A 15,540-nucleotide genomic window follows, 5' to 3' on the forward strand; every position below is an offset into this window, starting at 1 on the left:
ATTTGTCCTGCTACAGCAGCAAGGGAATTTGCTCTCTTGTATGAGAAATGTTTTTGTGAAAGTTGTGGGGTTTCATAATAATAAACCTGATTTTTCCTGACTGGTGATAAATTATGCCTCTATTGGTTTGGAATATAACAACAGAATTATGTAGGTACTTTAGTATATTAAAGGAGTAATGTTACAGAACTACATTTTTAAATTGGGGACCAATTAACTGTACTACCACACATTATGCAAAGCAGCTGGATAACTAATGAGACCACAGTCTGTCCCTCCCTTCTCAGACTCATCCTTGCTAGGATGCTTATTAGCATCATCCAGTAGAGGTGAAACTGGTTCTGGCTATGCAACATGCAGACTGCTTCTGGGGAACTTTTTAACAGCATAGCGCTGGATGGCTGTAATGAGCAAGTGCTGGGCTTATTTTTTTTTTTTTTACCACTGTCGTTGTTGGGACCTGTGGAGGACAAGTTTTAATTGAGAAAGTGGTGAAGATATCCTGGGATTTCTGCCTACATTATAGGGCTTCGACTCATGTTGAAATAAGCTAAAAATGTACTAGAAGTGAGGGGAGCTTTATTGTGAATTTTCCTGGGGCAAAGGAAAGATGATGATGATGTGTGTGTTTCACATTATTTCTTACTCTCTTTTGCATATACAAAATGAGTTGGCTTTTGCATTCAGGCCAAAGCTAGGCAAGTGCTTCTTTCAGTGTAGCTTTTGCCCAAGCTGCTATTTACTCCTCTACCTCTGCAGCTCTTGGGTGTGCTTGTGAGACTGGGGATCTGCTCTATGCTGATGAAATTTTCATTTCTCAGGTCTCATAAGTTGTTTTTCCTCTGTATTTCACTGCGCAGCCTCATGAACAGGTGTATCAGCGTGACTGAGGGGATATGTGCAAGGAAGGGAGGTTGTCCAGGCCAGTATTGCCTCTAAAATGGGATACTTCTCAAAGTGCACTTTTACTGGCATGAGCTTTCCAGCATCTGCTGTTGTAGGGAAGTCTTATGGCAGTGAGAGGAACGTATGAAAAGATTTGGAAATAGAGTGTGTTTAGAATATAAAGACTCACAGCCTGTAGCATATCTTCCTTCCCTGCATCATCACATCCACTGAATATTAATTGTGGCTTCTTTTTCCTTTTTTCAGTTTCTCAGCAAAGATGCCTCCAAATGGGAAGGCCTTGCATTTTCACCCGTCAGTTCTGCATTTTGGAATGCAGTGAGTATCCTTCATTATGATTATTTTGATTAATAATGAAGCTGGGAGTAACAGCTGTGCTGGGCTACATTTGGGTAAAGAACATTAGCTGAGATCATGCCATCCTCTGGAAAAAGGGGAAATAGTAAGTAATTGCCACAGAGTTGGAACTGTGTTTCTTGCCTTGCAGTACTTTGTAAATGAAAACCAACATAGTTCTAGGAGGGAGGAAAAGGGAATGGAGAACCATAACACATTCTGGGTATATTTCAGGTGATTCTGCATGGATGTCAAATCAGTTTTTCATACTGCTTGAATACTGGAGTTCTTGGGGGTTTTTTTTAAGTTCTCTGAGGAAATGAAAAATTACTCTTAAATTGTAATCAGCCTTTGGTCTAGCAGTAATTGAAAGGAAGCATGGTCTTAAAGGAATATTTCAGAGGATGCACAGAATAAATGTATAATATGCTGGGGATTAGGATGTATTAGCTAAAGCAAAAGCCTTAAGAGAATTGTTGCTTTTGCTGACAAAACAAGGCTTTGGTTATTTAAACTTTTATTAAAAATTTTGTGCCTCGTAAGGGTTGGGGTTTTTTCTTAAACTCCCAGTGACTCAGATGAGTTTTGTCTAAGTGCACGTCTCACATCCCAGTGTTTCTTACTTGTCTTTGTGTACTAAAGGGCAAAAATTGTTTGGCATGTTTCCAAATAATAGTTACAAATAGGAAATTGTTGCATATCAACATATTTTAGAGTGATTTGTGTTTGTTGCTTTTTTGTGCATTGCTTGTGCTTATAAAATGAATAATTTCTTTCTCTTTTCTTTCTCCCCTTTTAGATTACTAGGGTTACCCAGAGCTAAAATGCTGCATGCCTACAACCCTAGCAGAGATAGAGAAGTTGTAGTGAACTCAGTGTTTACAACTACTAGACAGTTTCATGTGTCTCCTGCTCATAGCCGGGTGAGTGTTGATGTACTTTTGGAAACTATGTAATGGCCAAGTGCCAAACCTTCGTGCTTCCTTTGGCCTAAGCTCTTCATTCTGTGTTTTCTCTTCGTGCTTTTTTGCAGGACCTCCAACTTTTTTTCTGTTTTGCTAGCTTGCTTTTTTTTTTGCTCACTTCTACTTAGACTGGTAAGGGAGAAGACATCCAAAACCTACAGTAGGAAATGTGTTTTACAGTAAGAGAAAAGAAGAATTTTTCAGTGTTAAAGAGAATGTTTAAGTCTTATTCTGCTTGATGCAGCATTATGCAGTAATCCACAGGCATGTGGGTGTTTCACAGCCTTGAATTTTCAGTCTTTTGAATGTTCTAGCATATTCCTCAAAAAAACTGCAGTGAAATGTTTTATGCATCTTGTATTGTAATTATGAGCATAATTGCCTTCTGACTGAAGACCACTATTTTAACACTGAAGGTTTTTAACAATGTATAACAATATAACGCATGTTAAGAATGAACCCCTCTGATCTCAGTTTGATGAAGCCCAGATTTTATCTGCTGTTGATGTGCAAAGGGTGTTTTTTATGCTTTCATCTGATTTGTGTTTTTGCTAAGGCTGAATGGGTATTACTGTGCAGACATAAACGTCATTGTTCTTTCACTTAGACCTATTTGGTTACTAATTGTGTTGCCCAAGTTCAGCTTTAACTCATTTGACTGTGTATCACAGGAAGGTTGATTTCCTTTGCAGTAAGTATCTACAAGCGGGGAAGCCTTTTTGTGCGTGCAGAGGCTGTTGATGCTGCATGATTAACTTCTCATGCAAAAAGGAGTCTTGACTGAGGAGACCTGAGCTAGATGAGAAACTCCAGACATAATATGTCCAGTTGCTTTCTGCCTTGTCTCAGCTCTTCTCCTTCATAAGAGTCGAGAATTATGGACAGCTGAAACTTCTCAGAACTGAGGTTCTGCTTGGTGGGGTGTACATGTGGCAGTGTTGGTTGGGCCATGCGACTGAATGGTGGGTGTCGGAATCACTGGCACCAAGCAAGCAAGCTTCTTTGTGGTCTCTGCAGGTGATTCCAGCGATGGGAAAAATGTCTTTCAGAGTACTCTTCCTGCCAACAGAAGAAGGCAGTATTGAAAGCTCATTATTTATAAATACCTCATCTCATGGAGTACTTTCATATCAGGTAAGTACTCTTATTTTTAGCTTGACTTTTGGATTTATTCGTGTTTTAAAAAGTGATTTTTGTACATTTTGAACTTAGAGACTTCCAAAGTTCATTGAATTCCTGATAGAAATCAGGCGGGCTGATGTTTACAATTCATCCCTTTTACCAGATCTTGCTAGTCATGATCCCTCATATATGTACACGGTTAAAATTACTACTGTTGGTGGGGCTAATTGTGGTAGTAAAACTAAGTGTATTTGTGTATGTGTACTTACGTGTTAAGTTCATGGTCCTGTCACTGCGGGTTGCTGTCTTATAATACTGCAGTCTAGACTGCACTGTGCTGGAATGCATTTGCCATGAAAAACCTATGTAGGAAATAGGTGGTTTTCAGCTACTCTGCAGGATTTTATGTAAACACATCAGGGCATGTAGGACAGGGTGAGAGGTTTAGGCCCTTACAACATGAAAGTCGAAGTAATGGCTGTGCCTTAAAGTCATCTAGTGCCTGATTAACAAGTGAGTTCAAGCGAGTCCTAAGCTTCTTTTATTTTTATAACAGTAATTCTAAACACCAAATTCTTTGCTTTTTGTTGTTTTTTTGAAGAAAAATCTAACTCTGAATTGTGATTTAAAAACAGTGCTAGCTTTAATTGATCATACAGCTAGTCCATTCCCATACTTCGATACTGTGTTGGAAAACAAAGCTCCTTAAATTGAAGCATAGGTACGTTCAACTGAAATACATGTGTTTTTAATACAAATGTTTCATTTATCTAGTATTTATTAGAGGTGATGCCACGTTTGGCAGGAAATTTTCATCAAGGATGAGGGAAGAGTGCATTATAGGCTGACTGACCTTTTCTTATTTCCAACTCTCAGCTCCTTGCACTCAATCCTGACACCTTGATTTATTGCCTGGTCAGCTCAGCCAGGGCCCTTTATCAAGAAGTTGTGGGAAAGCAGTTGTCAGTGTCACCAAAAAGTCAGTTTGTCTCTTGTTGGAATGCTGCTAAAACCGGTAACAGTCTGGTTTTAATGGACAGTTTCACCAGCTACCTGAAACAGAAGAAGCAGCGGCTCAAGATTTCAGCTCACATTAGGTCTAAGAGTTTCAAAATAGGGCATAATGTGAGTGGTTGGAGCATAGTTAGAGTACTCTTGAGAGCCCAAAAGCCTTGAAACATGGTTGATGTTTCCAAGTCATTTATGCAAGAGTGTGTACATAAGATTCACCCAAATGGAGAAGTACTACTGTAATAGTAAAAGCTACTTCATAAATGACTTCATAAAAAACCCAGAAGGGATGTTTGCTTTGGTATTTTCTGTCTGTACTCCGAGATCTTCCATGAATGTAGAATGCATTGTGTGAACCTCTTAATTAAAAATGTGGGGCTTTTCTGTTTATAAAAGAGAAATAAATCTTTGCATACAAGTGAAAAACCTCAAGGCATTTTTCTTATCCTCTAATGATTCTCCTCCTCCCATTATCTTGCATCTCATTGTCATAAACTAATCTTGGTGGAGTGGAATATGAATGCAATGAAAACATTCAACTTCCAGATCTTACTGTGCTCTGAAAACTACAGATTTTAAAACCCAAAATTATCAAAAATTGTTTTACTCAATTTTTAAGGCAAAGCCATTGAATTCAATATGCAATTGGACCAGTAACAAAGTTTTTCCAGAAATTACTGCACAGGCAAGTGGTGATATGTGCTGTAGGAGAGTTTAGGTAACTTTCTTTTTGAGATAAACTGATGCTTTGCTGGTGAGTGCTTTGTTTTGTTTTTGTAAAAGTGCCTGAATGAGTGAAGGTGCTGAAATGCCATTTATGTTTATTACTTAACTTTCCATATTGGGACTTTATGTATAAATTTTCTTTTAAAAGAATCTAATGTGAAAAACCAATCTGCTTCTTGGGAAGATTGTTATTATCAGCAAAACAGTTTTGTATGTTACTGAGATAACTGAAATACTAGGTGTTGATGTCATGACTTTTTTTAACACCAGGTTTTTGGAACGGGAACGCTGCTGTCTTCTCCAGAAGAACCTAGAGTACAGCTAGCAAACACCTATTTAGTGCTTCCACACATTCAAAACATCCAGGCGTCACACACACTGGTACAGTATATGTTTCAAATGGAGATGAAACATGAATCTTCTTAGACATAAAAGGTTTTTGTCCTCAGGTTGTTGGGATGCAAGTAGGGTTAACAAGAAGTTAATCGGTGACTGTGGGAGAGAGGTTACAAGATACAGGGCTACTGTGATCAGCCAGTGCTCTGGTTTTATGAGACAGTCTTTGGCATTTCAACTATTTCCACTAGTTCTTGTTCATGCTCCTGTGGTGTGCTGTCCTCTCAGCTGTACAGACAAAACTATTTGTGAGCCCTGCCCTGAACTAAACTGGAGAATTGATCTGTCCTAAAAAAATATAAACTTTGTACTGTCAGGTTGGGGCAAGGAAGCTATTTTGGTTTGTTCTGGTTTTCTCTTCAGACCCGTTCCCCATGCCAGTTCACAATGGGGCTCTGCCAGCAGTTTGCCACAGTTAAAAAGCATGGCATGCTGCGTGGATGAGAACGAGAGCTGGGGTTCAGGCTGGAGTATCCCCTTTTGCCAGTGTCAGTGCTGAAGACACCAGCTTTGCTTACCTCAGCTTGACTAAAGCAGGGGGCTGCAGAGAATTCAGCAACGTGGATTCATGCGGCATAACTATTTCAGTTGAAAGAAGCTTTAATGATTTCTGTCAGTCGGTTGCAGTTTCAGGTATTTTCATAGTCAGGTATTTTCATAGTTTTCTAGGCCATACAGAACCTCTCAAGTGAATCAACTGGAAAAACAGACTTTTCAAATTTCCTTCCTTTTGTATTGTACATGGAGGTTTTTTTCAAAAACTTTTTTTTTTCAAATTTTTTAGCACATAACAAAATTTAATCTTTTATCTAAATGTAAGCTGCACTGACTGCCTTCGTGATGTCGTGTTCTGTTCTACCTGAGAGAAATTCTCACCTCAGATCTTATTTTTCCGTCTGCTACACGTAGGTCAATCTTACCTCTCCCCAGGGATAGCAGATGATTTCCCTGTATGCCTTCCTTTTCCTCTGTACCAATCTCTTCTGTACGCACATGAGTGTGCTTGCTTGTGAGTGCCCACAGACATGCTCTTGTGAAGGAACCAAAAATCTTAGGTTTTGTAATGTGGGGTGGTAGGGGTAGAACTGAAGAAGGGTTTTCTGGATGCTGTTCATGACACATCTTGCATCTTCACACTAGCTCAATGGGTTATTGTCAGGTACTGTCTGAAGTTTGGATGTAGTTTGCTTCTCAGTTGTGCCTGAATTCCTGAGTAGAGAAGTCTGGGGGAGCATTTCACCTTTTGTTTACTGCATAGTGAGGAACAATTTCCTATGCTTTATTTCTTTAAAGTACAAGCTTGAGGTCATGTTTGGCAGTGCAGCATGGTACCACCTGGCACCAGTCTTGTTGCAATAGATGAGTTCTAAGAGTGTGTTGGCTCAGTTTAACTAGCTCTGTGTGTAATTTTCCTGTGCCAGGCTATAATTGGGGAATTACTTTTTAGTTCACTGAATCTTACCGATGTGGACAGAAATACAGCAGCGCTGGGACAGGTTCCTCAGCTGTTGAAGGTGGTAGACAAGATCTAAGTACTTAAGACAAGCTTATGGCTAGAGTATGGCTACCTTTTCTAAAAGTGTTGCTCTATAGGTAGCTGTCTTCTCCAGAAGTGCCTCCTTCAATTCACCCTACTAATCTGATCCAGATTCCATGAAAATTGCTATGATTGTCTTGTCTCAGAAGCTGTGGAAGGGAGAGAGGTCTGTGAGGTTTGAGTGACTACACACGTGCAAACTTAAGGATACATAACTATTAAACATTCAGTGGAGATTTATAGTGAAATAAACATTTAAAACAAACCAGTCATACTCACTTAACTGTGCACATTTGCTTTCCCCTGTTTATTTTTAACTGAAGTAAAATGCCAGTGTAAGCTCAGGGTAGCGTAAGCCTCATTTACACAGCCCTTGTTGTCTGGGGATGGATGAGTTGTAATCTTGGGCGACAATGGCTAGTTTGATAATGCTAAATGTATCCTTACCTCTGAAGTCTATTGCTTGGAAACCTGTGAGAAAGCTCACTGTGCGCAGCATGTTGTGTGTCTGGTTTTTGCTTCCATTATCTCCCGTTTTAAAGGTGGCTGTGTTTAAGCTGTTGGCTAATACTGACATTCTTGATCGTCAAGGCCAGAAAGGTGACGTCATTTAGTCCCATCATGTGCTTGGTGAAATGGCTTCTCAGAACTGCTGGGAGGCATTGTTACCATGACACCAAATACTTGTTCTTACTCCTCTGATGGTTGCAAACCTACACCTAATTTCCAGTCTGAATTGCTTTGTGGCCTGTTTATGTTTAAGATATGTGTTTCGTTTACATAACTCCTCCTGGTGCTTATATCCAGAAGCATTTGTAGGTTGTGTTGCATCTTCCAGCTTTCACTTTGCCCAGCCGAATGGTTTGTGCTCTGCAGTATCTTTTTCAGTGATAGGCTGTCCATTTCTTAACCAAATTGACAACCCCTTCCTGCAGCTTCTCCGGTTTGTAAAAATTTCTCTTGAAGGTGAACAGCCAGAATTATACATAGGGATATGGATGAAATTTTACCTCTATAGAGTATTTATGTTGGAAATACAGTAAATCCTTAGGGAATATAGATGAAAGTTTACCTCTACAGTAGTATTTCCGTTGGAAATACAGTATGTGTCTAGTTTGTGTTTGCCTTTTTTCAGGGTATTGAAACTCCATGCCCCACTGATTTTGTGGGCGGTGGTTATCCTTTAATAGGCAAAGGTACCCAGGCCTTTCTTTTTTCTCCATCATTCCCTCATTTTCTTCTTAGCAGAAACTGTTGTGATTAATAAGAAAAGGAATACAGAATTGCCTTTTCTGCTGTTGGATTTCATCCTCTTTCTGTTACTCATTTCAAAGTTTTAGCTTTTGAAGGGTTCAGGATGGGCATGCTCTGGCTGTGGTCCTGGATCCTAGGATTTCTGCACTCCTGGCTCACTCTTCGGGAGAAGAGCTGTGTCCAACATTCTGAATTCAGAGTATGTCCACGTGGCCATTCAGCAGCGGCTAGTTACCACTAAGCCATAACAGATGGTGGAGCCCATATAGGTCATCTTTGTTTACCCAGCTTCTGAACGTAGTCTTGGCTCCAGTTGCCTGATTTTTGGCATTGTTTAATACTGGCATGCAACTAACAGGGTAGCTACCATCACTGCTGCGTTGTGTTCAAAATGCTTTACAAACACGATGGAAATGTGACCAGAGGAGTGAACTGCGGGGATGTGTGTGTCTTATTGTAGGAGGTACAGGCATCACTTTGCTGATTTCCCAGAGGAGTTTGGAGTTCATGAACCAACGACATACCAACATGGGAAATACTGCAAGTGCTGGCAGGAACCCAAGGCTCTAAGTCTTGCTTTGGGCCCATGGAAATGGGATCAGAGAAGCAAATGTGTGCAAGTTTGGTGCTTGGGTGTGGACAAGGAGGGTAATAGGACAGTAGAGTTTTCTTGGTGTGTCATTCTGATAACTGCCTGCAAAAAACTGATGAAACTCTGCTGAATCATTATTTCAGGGACAGCTTATTAACACCATTTAGAGTGGAAATAGCTCCTTAGGGCCAGGGACTGTTTAGCACAGAAACTTTGAAGTATCAGCTTGCAGGAATTAGGGAAGGCTTGTGTAAAGGTTTTTTTAATTGCACTGTAGCGAAAGTCCAAGATGTGGTTTGAACTCTACAGTCCTGATAGTGATGCAAGGGCATCTAGGGCAGACTAAGGAATTCTTCCTCTAAAAGTGGCCTCAGGTCTACGGTTGCTTGATGGCTGTTGAGCTGGCCTTTGCCAGTGGTCCTGCTGATGCTCAGTCTCTGTTTTGATGCATGAATCATTTCCTAATAATTGCTTACTGTAATGTCCACCAGTGGAATGTAGACCTTTGCCTGGAGAGCAGGGCTGCTTACAGATGAGATGGTTCAGGTTTTCTGGGATTTTTTGAAAGAGGACTCTGTTTCTTTAAAACTTAAATGTAAAAACTTAACAGAACTGGTAAAAATTTCGTTTGTGTGACTTCTATCAGAGTTCTCTAGTCACTTCGTATAGGATCTGTGGGTGCGGTGTGTGTACATGCAGCTACCTAATACAAAATAGAGGCACCAGGTAACGAAGTGGCAGTGGCTGTACTGCTCTCCAGCGCTGTTTCTCTCTCTCCTCCTCGTGCCATGCCTCTCCTTTTCAGTGTGCCTCTGGTGCAAACATATGCTGCATAACACTGCTCTCTGCTCTGATTCATAGGCAGTGATATTTACAGTGTAAACAGAGCGCTTGCACCGCTGGGATATGTGGCTGTGGTCCTAGGTTTGTCTTCTTGGAAACTCTGCTTCTGACAGTGTTTTCTTCTCAGATACTTTATCTTCTCTCTATGGCTAACACAGCTGTCCTGCTGGTGTTGTAAGTTAGTAGGCATGACAGTTACGCATCTGTTGTCTGCCTTAGATAAATGAAAACCCTTTTCCTTTTCTGAAGATAGCTTTACAGAGGGAAATAAAAAATTCCCATAGAAGACAGATGAACATCAGATACACCTCAGCAATGTTTTTCCTCTGTGTGTGTGTTAATTAGCAGCTTCAATTTTTAAGGTGACAGCAGTTTCCCATTTAGACTTATGCCAGGTCAGGAAGTTTAAAAAAAAAAAAAGTTGGAAAAATACAGTTAAACTGATTTTAATTTTTTAATAGGGTCCTAAACTACTTTGAAGTACAGTGTCATTGAAGAAGGACTAATACCTCCTTATTTAGGACCATGCAAGTGTTAGTGTTCTTTCAGGAACCACAGAGAAGGGAAGTCAAAGCATCGAGGTTTATCTGACCAGAGAAATGACCCCCAAGGCTGCTCTTTATATTACCTTACTGACTTGTTAAAAGCGCATTAGTATTCATGGCCGTGAGAGAGCAGTAAGTGGTGCATCTTTTGGTATCTTTTTTTTTCTGCTCTTGAAATCTGATGAGGATGAAAGTGTTTATGTGGCAGAAGTTGGCTTCCCCGGAGAGGTGGGCTGGGGACAGGGTCTGAGTCGCCGCTCACCACCTTTGCAGAGGTTACATCGCCCTCTTGTGTGAAACCCCAGCCATTTTGGTGTGAAATCTGCTTGAATCGGGAATGCAGAATGTATGCTTGCTTCCTTTTGCCTGTGCTTTTTTATAAAGCTGGACCCTGTGAAATGCCATGCATGTTGTAAACCTACCCTCTGCTCAGATGCACCCTGTCCTAGAGAGATACGAAATAAGGTGTTGGATACTTTAAAAACCTTTCTTCACAGTTTGTTTTTCAGCATCCAGTTATTGAAATTCTTTAAAGTCAGTTGCATGGACACCTCCGTAAACTTGACCTGCAGATACCCCACTTGGATATTTAGTTCAGTATCACAAGAGAAACTGGGGTGGATGGGTGCATGTTCCATATCAGTCTCAAAGGCATTTTTGCTGTAATTAAGGCACTGCTAGTGACAGGTCTGTCATTCTGAATTTTGTTGTTGTTGTTTTAGTTTAGAATCAAGATAGACTGAGCAGTTTGTGCAAGTAATTTGTCAGTCTAGGTTTCCAGATAGCTTTCATGGTCTATGCTTGGCTCTGTCGGTGCGGTAGCCCTGTTAGATTTTTGAGTGCTTCGAAGCTGGCACAATCAATGTCCTTTTGGTTTTTTTTTTAATTCAGACACACACACCCCACCCCACCTTTCCAATCAATAAAAAAGGGAAACAAGTGTTTTTGGTCTGTCTGTTTTGTCATGAAGCCTACATACAGACTATGTCCAAGAAGCATTATGTTCTTGGCCTAGCAACTGTATTTCAGTACCCAATCATCAAAGAAAATCCAGAAAACAAGGAAAAAAGTTTTTATATTATATAAAAAAGGCTCTGTTGACATATGAAAGTTTATAATGGTTATAATGAGATTGATTGTTGGCCTCCTATACAGAGTAGTTGTATTTATTTTTAAAAATGTCCTTACGTTGCTGTCATGCATATGAGAAAACAGTCTTATTATCTTTACAAGTTGTACTATGTGAATCAGATTTATCTGATAACATCTTTTCAAGTAATGTGCCTCATGTTTTCTTCACTGTTCCTTCTTACAGGCAGAAACTATGAATACCAGTCTCTTGCATGTTCATCTTGAATGCAGTTTACCTAACAATGTGTATCAGCAAGCTAAGGTATGTTTTATTACCATTTTATAACTTTTAAGGTTGTCTTATTTTAAGGGGTACTTCCCAGAGCTCTGGAAGTTTTAGCAACAGTGCAGTTCCCAGTGTCTCAGTTTAAAGAGGAATTGTACTTTTATAAAACCTGACCCTGTGGTATAAATTAAATGTCACACACATCCCACTGCAACCTTTAGAAGAGGGGGAGATGGAAAAGACACCCAACCCTCCCCAAAAAACCCTAAAACTCACCCATCAGGCTAAGCGGTTTAATGTGTAGATGTTGTCTTACTCACACGGAGTACAAAAGTGATTAGATTTCCATAATTTCCATTTTCCAGAAATGTTTCCCAGTTTCTAGCTGATGCTGACAAAAGAGCAGTGAACGGAGAGGCTGGAGTGTGGGCTGTGTACTCAGGAGTCTTTGAAGGTGGCCCTGGTGTTGAGCAGAGCTGAGGAGGGGTGTGCTCATTAACAGAAAAGCCCCCTCTGAAAGCTCTGAGGGTTGAAGGCAGTCAGTCCCCTCCTCCTCCTGGGCAGTAAACGGGTGTTGGTTCATAGCAGTGACGGTACTCGATGGGCTGTTTTGTTGGATCAGATATATAGGCCCATGCTGTGGTCTGTGGCACCTTTCTTGCATCGTGTGATGAGGCCCAGACTCCATAGCTGTTAGTAGGTTACACATCGCAGTGATCCTGTGCTGGTTTACTCCCATGTTTGATGCTTGCATTGCTTTGGAGAGTAAGGCTAGGCTGGAGGTGGACCTGATGGTCCACCTCCAGGTGGTGCAGTTTGAGACTGCACATAGTGCAGCTTGCCTGCTCTTTGATGTGAGCTTCCCACGTGCACGCCATCCCTGTCCTCCAGGCTCCACAGCGGCCTCCTCTCCTGCTCCTGGCAGCCATTTCAAGTGCTGAGGGTCTTTCTGATGTAGTGTGAGCAGGCAACTGGCATCCCGTTCCTAGAGATGCTTCCCCACTCCTGCTGTACCTCCTTACAGCACTTCAGATTAGGTGAAGGCGTTTTGCTGCTGCTTCTTGAGACCATTTAATGTGCTGGGCATAGTGGTTTTCTACTCCTCCTCCTCCTGAGCAAATTAGTCCTCTTGGTAGGGCACTAGAGCCAGAGTTTAGCAACCTTCTTGGTGTGATGCAGGACAAATTCATGTTACTCATCGTTGATTGTCTAATTTTGTTTTGCGTTGTTGGCTTTAATTTTTTGTGAAACCATGTCTGTCTTTGTAGTTGCTAAGACTCAGCTGACTTAAGAGCAGCCACTACTTACGGAAGGAAATAAGATCCTATTTGTATTTATCTGAAGTATTCTAGCCAGGCGACAGTGTTTTCTATTAAGAATTGTACATGTATGTTTGTTTTTTTAAAATTACTTCAGTGAGAAATGGAGACAAAAAGCACAGGATTTGGAAAAATTAACTATAAACAGACCAGTGAACATGAACTGTCTCCCTACCATTAAGACACATGCATCAGTCTGTTTATGGCACATTTTATTGAAGGCAGAGGATTTAACAAAGGAAACTGTTTTGCAGTCCCTGAGGTGAGACTGACTAAGACAGTTTATAAATTTGCATTCTTTCAAGGTTCAGTGTCCTTTTCAGTTGTTTTTTGTCTTTGTTTTTGCTGTGCTGTCTGTACCTGCACTGTCTTTGGTTTCTGCTGAGAATTTTAGCAGAGGTCCTCATTACTCCTGTTTTGGTGCTGGAGACACTGTCTGTTAGAATAATACCTTTGATTAACTTCTCAAGATACCTTACTGTAATGAATTTTTTTCCTTCTCCACCACACACACTGTATATCCTTGTCTTGCTCCAGACTTGCTGTTTTATGTCAGATGACCCAATGCTGCTAGAAATGAGCTTAACGGTAAGAATGGAAAATGCCCAACGAGATTTTGTGGAGCACAGACAATACTTACTGGAGAATCTTTTTGTAGTTTATGTAGCAATGGAAAAAACGAAGACCTCAGGTAAGTCCTAATTGTGACTGTTAATTGTAATAAAAATTAGTTTTATGTTTTAATTTGGTGTGTTAAATTTTGAGTAAGAGAGAACAAATCAGTTTAGTTAAAGTTTGTCAGCCACTTTGTTTAGGGCAGAGTTACTGTAAGCGCAGTCCTTTTTTATAAAGGTAACAACTGAAAAGTTGTAAATGACATCTGTTTCATTCTTTAGTCCCCCATGTTATGCATCTGATAAACAGTATGGAAAGATGTCATGCCCCTTCGATTTCTACAACTGCATTTCTGTTTTCCCATTAATTAAATTAACCATAACAGCACAATGAAGGCAGAATAGCTTGTACAGTACTGGGGACTGTGGCCGTTACAGAAAGTAGGGTAATGAGGTAATACAGATGTGCACGTCATTTGTTCTTGTAAGCTAGAATTCCACAGGCAAAACAATCAACTCCTTGCAATTTCTTTATGCTACATTTATTGACTGAACAAATCCTCTAAATCCAGGGGATTTAAAATTATTTATAGAGCTTTGCAGTCTGTTCAGACAGCTTGCTTTTTTTTTTTAAGACATTTCTGCCATTTTTATTTTCTGACTGAAGAAGAAGGCCCTGCTTAAGAATCCAGATTAAAGTAATAATTTTTAACACACTAGTTAAAAAGAACATGATCTTTTTGTCTTTTGAGAAGCTCAGTTCAAGATCTGGTCATACAACAATATGTGCGGTTCCCCCAGTGCCTGTTCTGTGATGTGGTATTTACACAGAGCTGAAACTGAAATACCCGCTGTAAGCCTACTTTCTTTGCCAGTGAGATGCCAGTGCTTTGTTGAATTGTGGATATACATTGGTTCTGGTGCTGGTAGAGAATTATTTACAATTGTTATGTCAAGGGTGCTTTCTCTTAACACTTTTGGTGGTAAAAGTACTAAAAGTATGGTTTTAAGGCTGTTTTCTATTAAATATAATGCAACTGTAAGTCCTCACTGGGTTAGAGGTTGGTCATGTAAGCCCTTTGGACTTGCTGTCATTGGGAAGTTCAGTGTCTTCCTCCCTTAGTACCAGTGGTGGCTTTACCATATCCAGCAGCAGTGCTTGCTTGCCTTACATTTGTCTATTTAAATGTGTTCTTGAGGGAAGGATCTAACAAAAGGCAATACGGTGCTGTCTTAGTTTCAACGTACAGCACGTTAGCACCTCGAGAGGGACAGCAGATAGGCAAGGTCTGCATGGGGGAGCTAGCCAGCTGCGAAGGTTGGAGTATGTGCTTTAAACAGCTGTGGCTACGTGGAACATCTGGTCACTCAGAGCCAACATCTTGAACCCTCTTTTGTAAGCTGGTATCAGTCTTGCTTGCAAGCAGCTGAGCTAAGCCCACTCATTATTAGGAACAGTGCCTGGTGAATTGGGAGTGTGACAGTCTGCATCTGCTCATGTAATTCAAGTATAAGCCAGAACTCAGGTAGTCTTCCTTCACAGAAGTGTTGTGACCACCCTGGTATAGCAGTGATCTCGTCTTCTGTCCTGCTGCTCTTCTTTTGGTCCTCTACATCTTTGTAGTGTCCTGTGGACAGGAACACACAGCCTCGTCAGTGAGGAAGGGTGCTTACCCAATATAGCTGTGCCAACTTAGCAGGTGAAAGCTGAGTTACACCTATCTCCTGTTGATCTAGTCAATAGGTTACTACCCTACCATTCCTATTTTAAGCCCAAAAGGTGTTAAGCACCAAATCCAGCTTTGTGTTGTCTCCTGAGAATGCTTGTTCAAAGCAGGTGAGTCAGAATCTTGCATAGCTGTGTGCATACACAGGACAGTTTTTACTGTACACTCATGCTATTGATAGGTTGGCCCTTAGACTTACAAAGTTATGGCACAATGTCGGCCATCTTTCTTCCTTCAGCTATGCCTCCTGTCTTCCTGCCTGTAGGAGAGGGCAGAATTGTGCTTCATCT

At 40.7% G+C, this 15,540-nt stretch overlaps 1 protein-coding gene across 1 annotated transcript in view; it reads left to right on the forward strand.

The window, feature by feature from the left end:
* The first annotated feature begins 1,165 nt into the window (after positions 1-1,165).
* The window catches only part of KIAA0922 (KIAA0922 ortholog), a 47,639-nt gene continuing 33,264 nt past the window's right edge, over positions 1,166-15,540 (forward strand). The window contains exons 1-6 of the mRNA XM_010155730.1: positions 1,166-1,224; positions 2,042-2,165; positions 3,225-3,341; positions 5,337-5,447; positions 11,549-11,626; positions 13,447-13,600. Coding sequence (XP_010154032.1) covers positions 1,166-1,224; positions 2,042-2,165; positions 3,225-3,341; positions 5,337-5,447; positions 11,549-11,626; positions 13,447-13,600 — 643 coding nt within the window. The remainder of the gene's footprint in view (positions 1,225-2,041; positions 2,166-3,224; positions 3,342-5,336; positions 5,448-11,548; positions 11,627-13,446; positions 13,601-15,540) is intronic.

The sequence above is a fragment of the Eurypyga helias genome, unplaced genomic scaffold (assembly GCF_000690775.1).
Source record: "Eurypyga helias isolate BGI_N326 unplaced genomic scaffold, ASM69077v1 scaffold15897, whole genome shotgun sequence".
In the NCBI taxonomy this organism is placed as follows: domain Eukaryota; kingdom Metazoa; phylum Chordata; class Aves; order Eurypygiformes; family Eurypygidae; genus Eurypyga; species Eurypyga helias.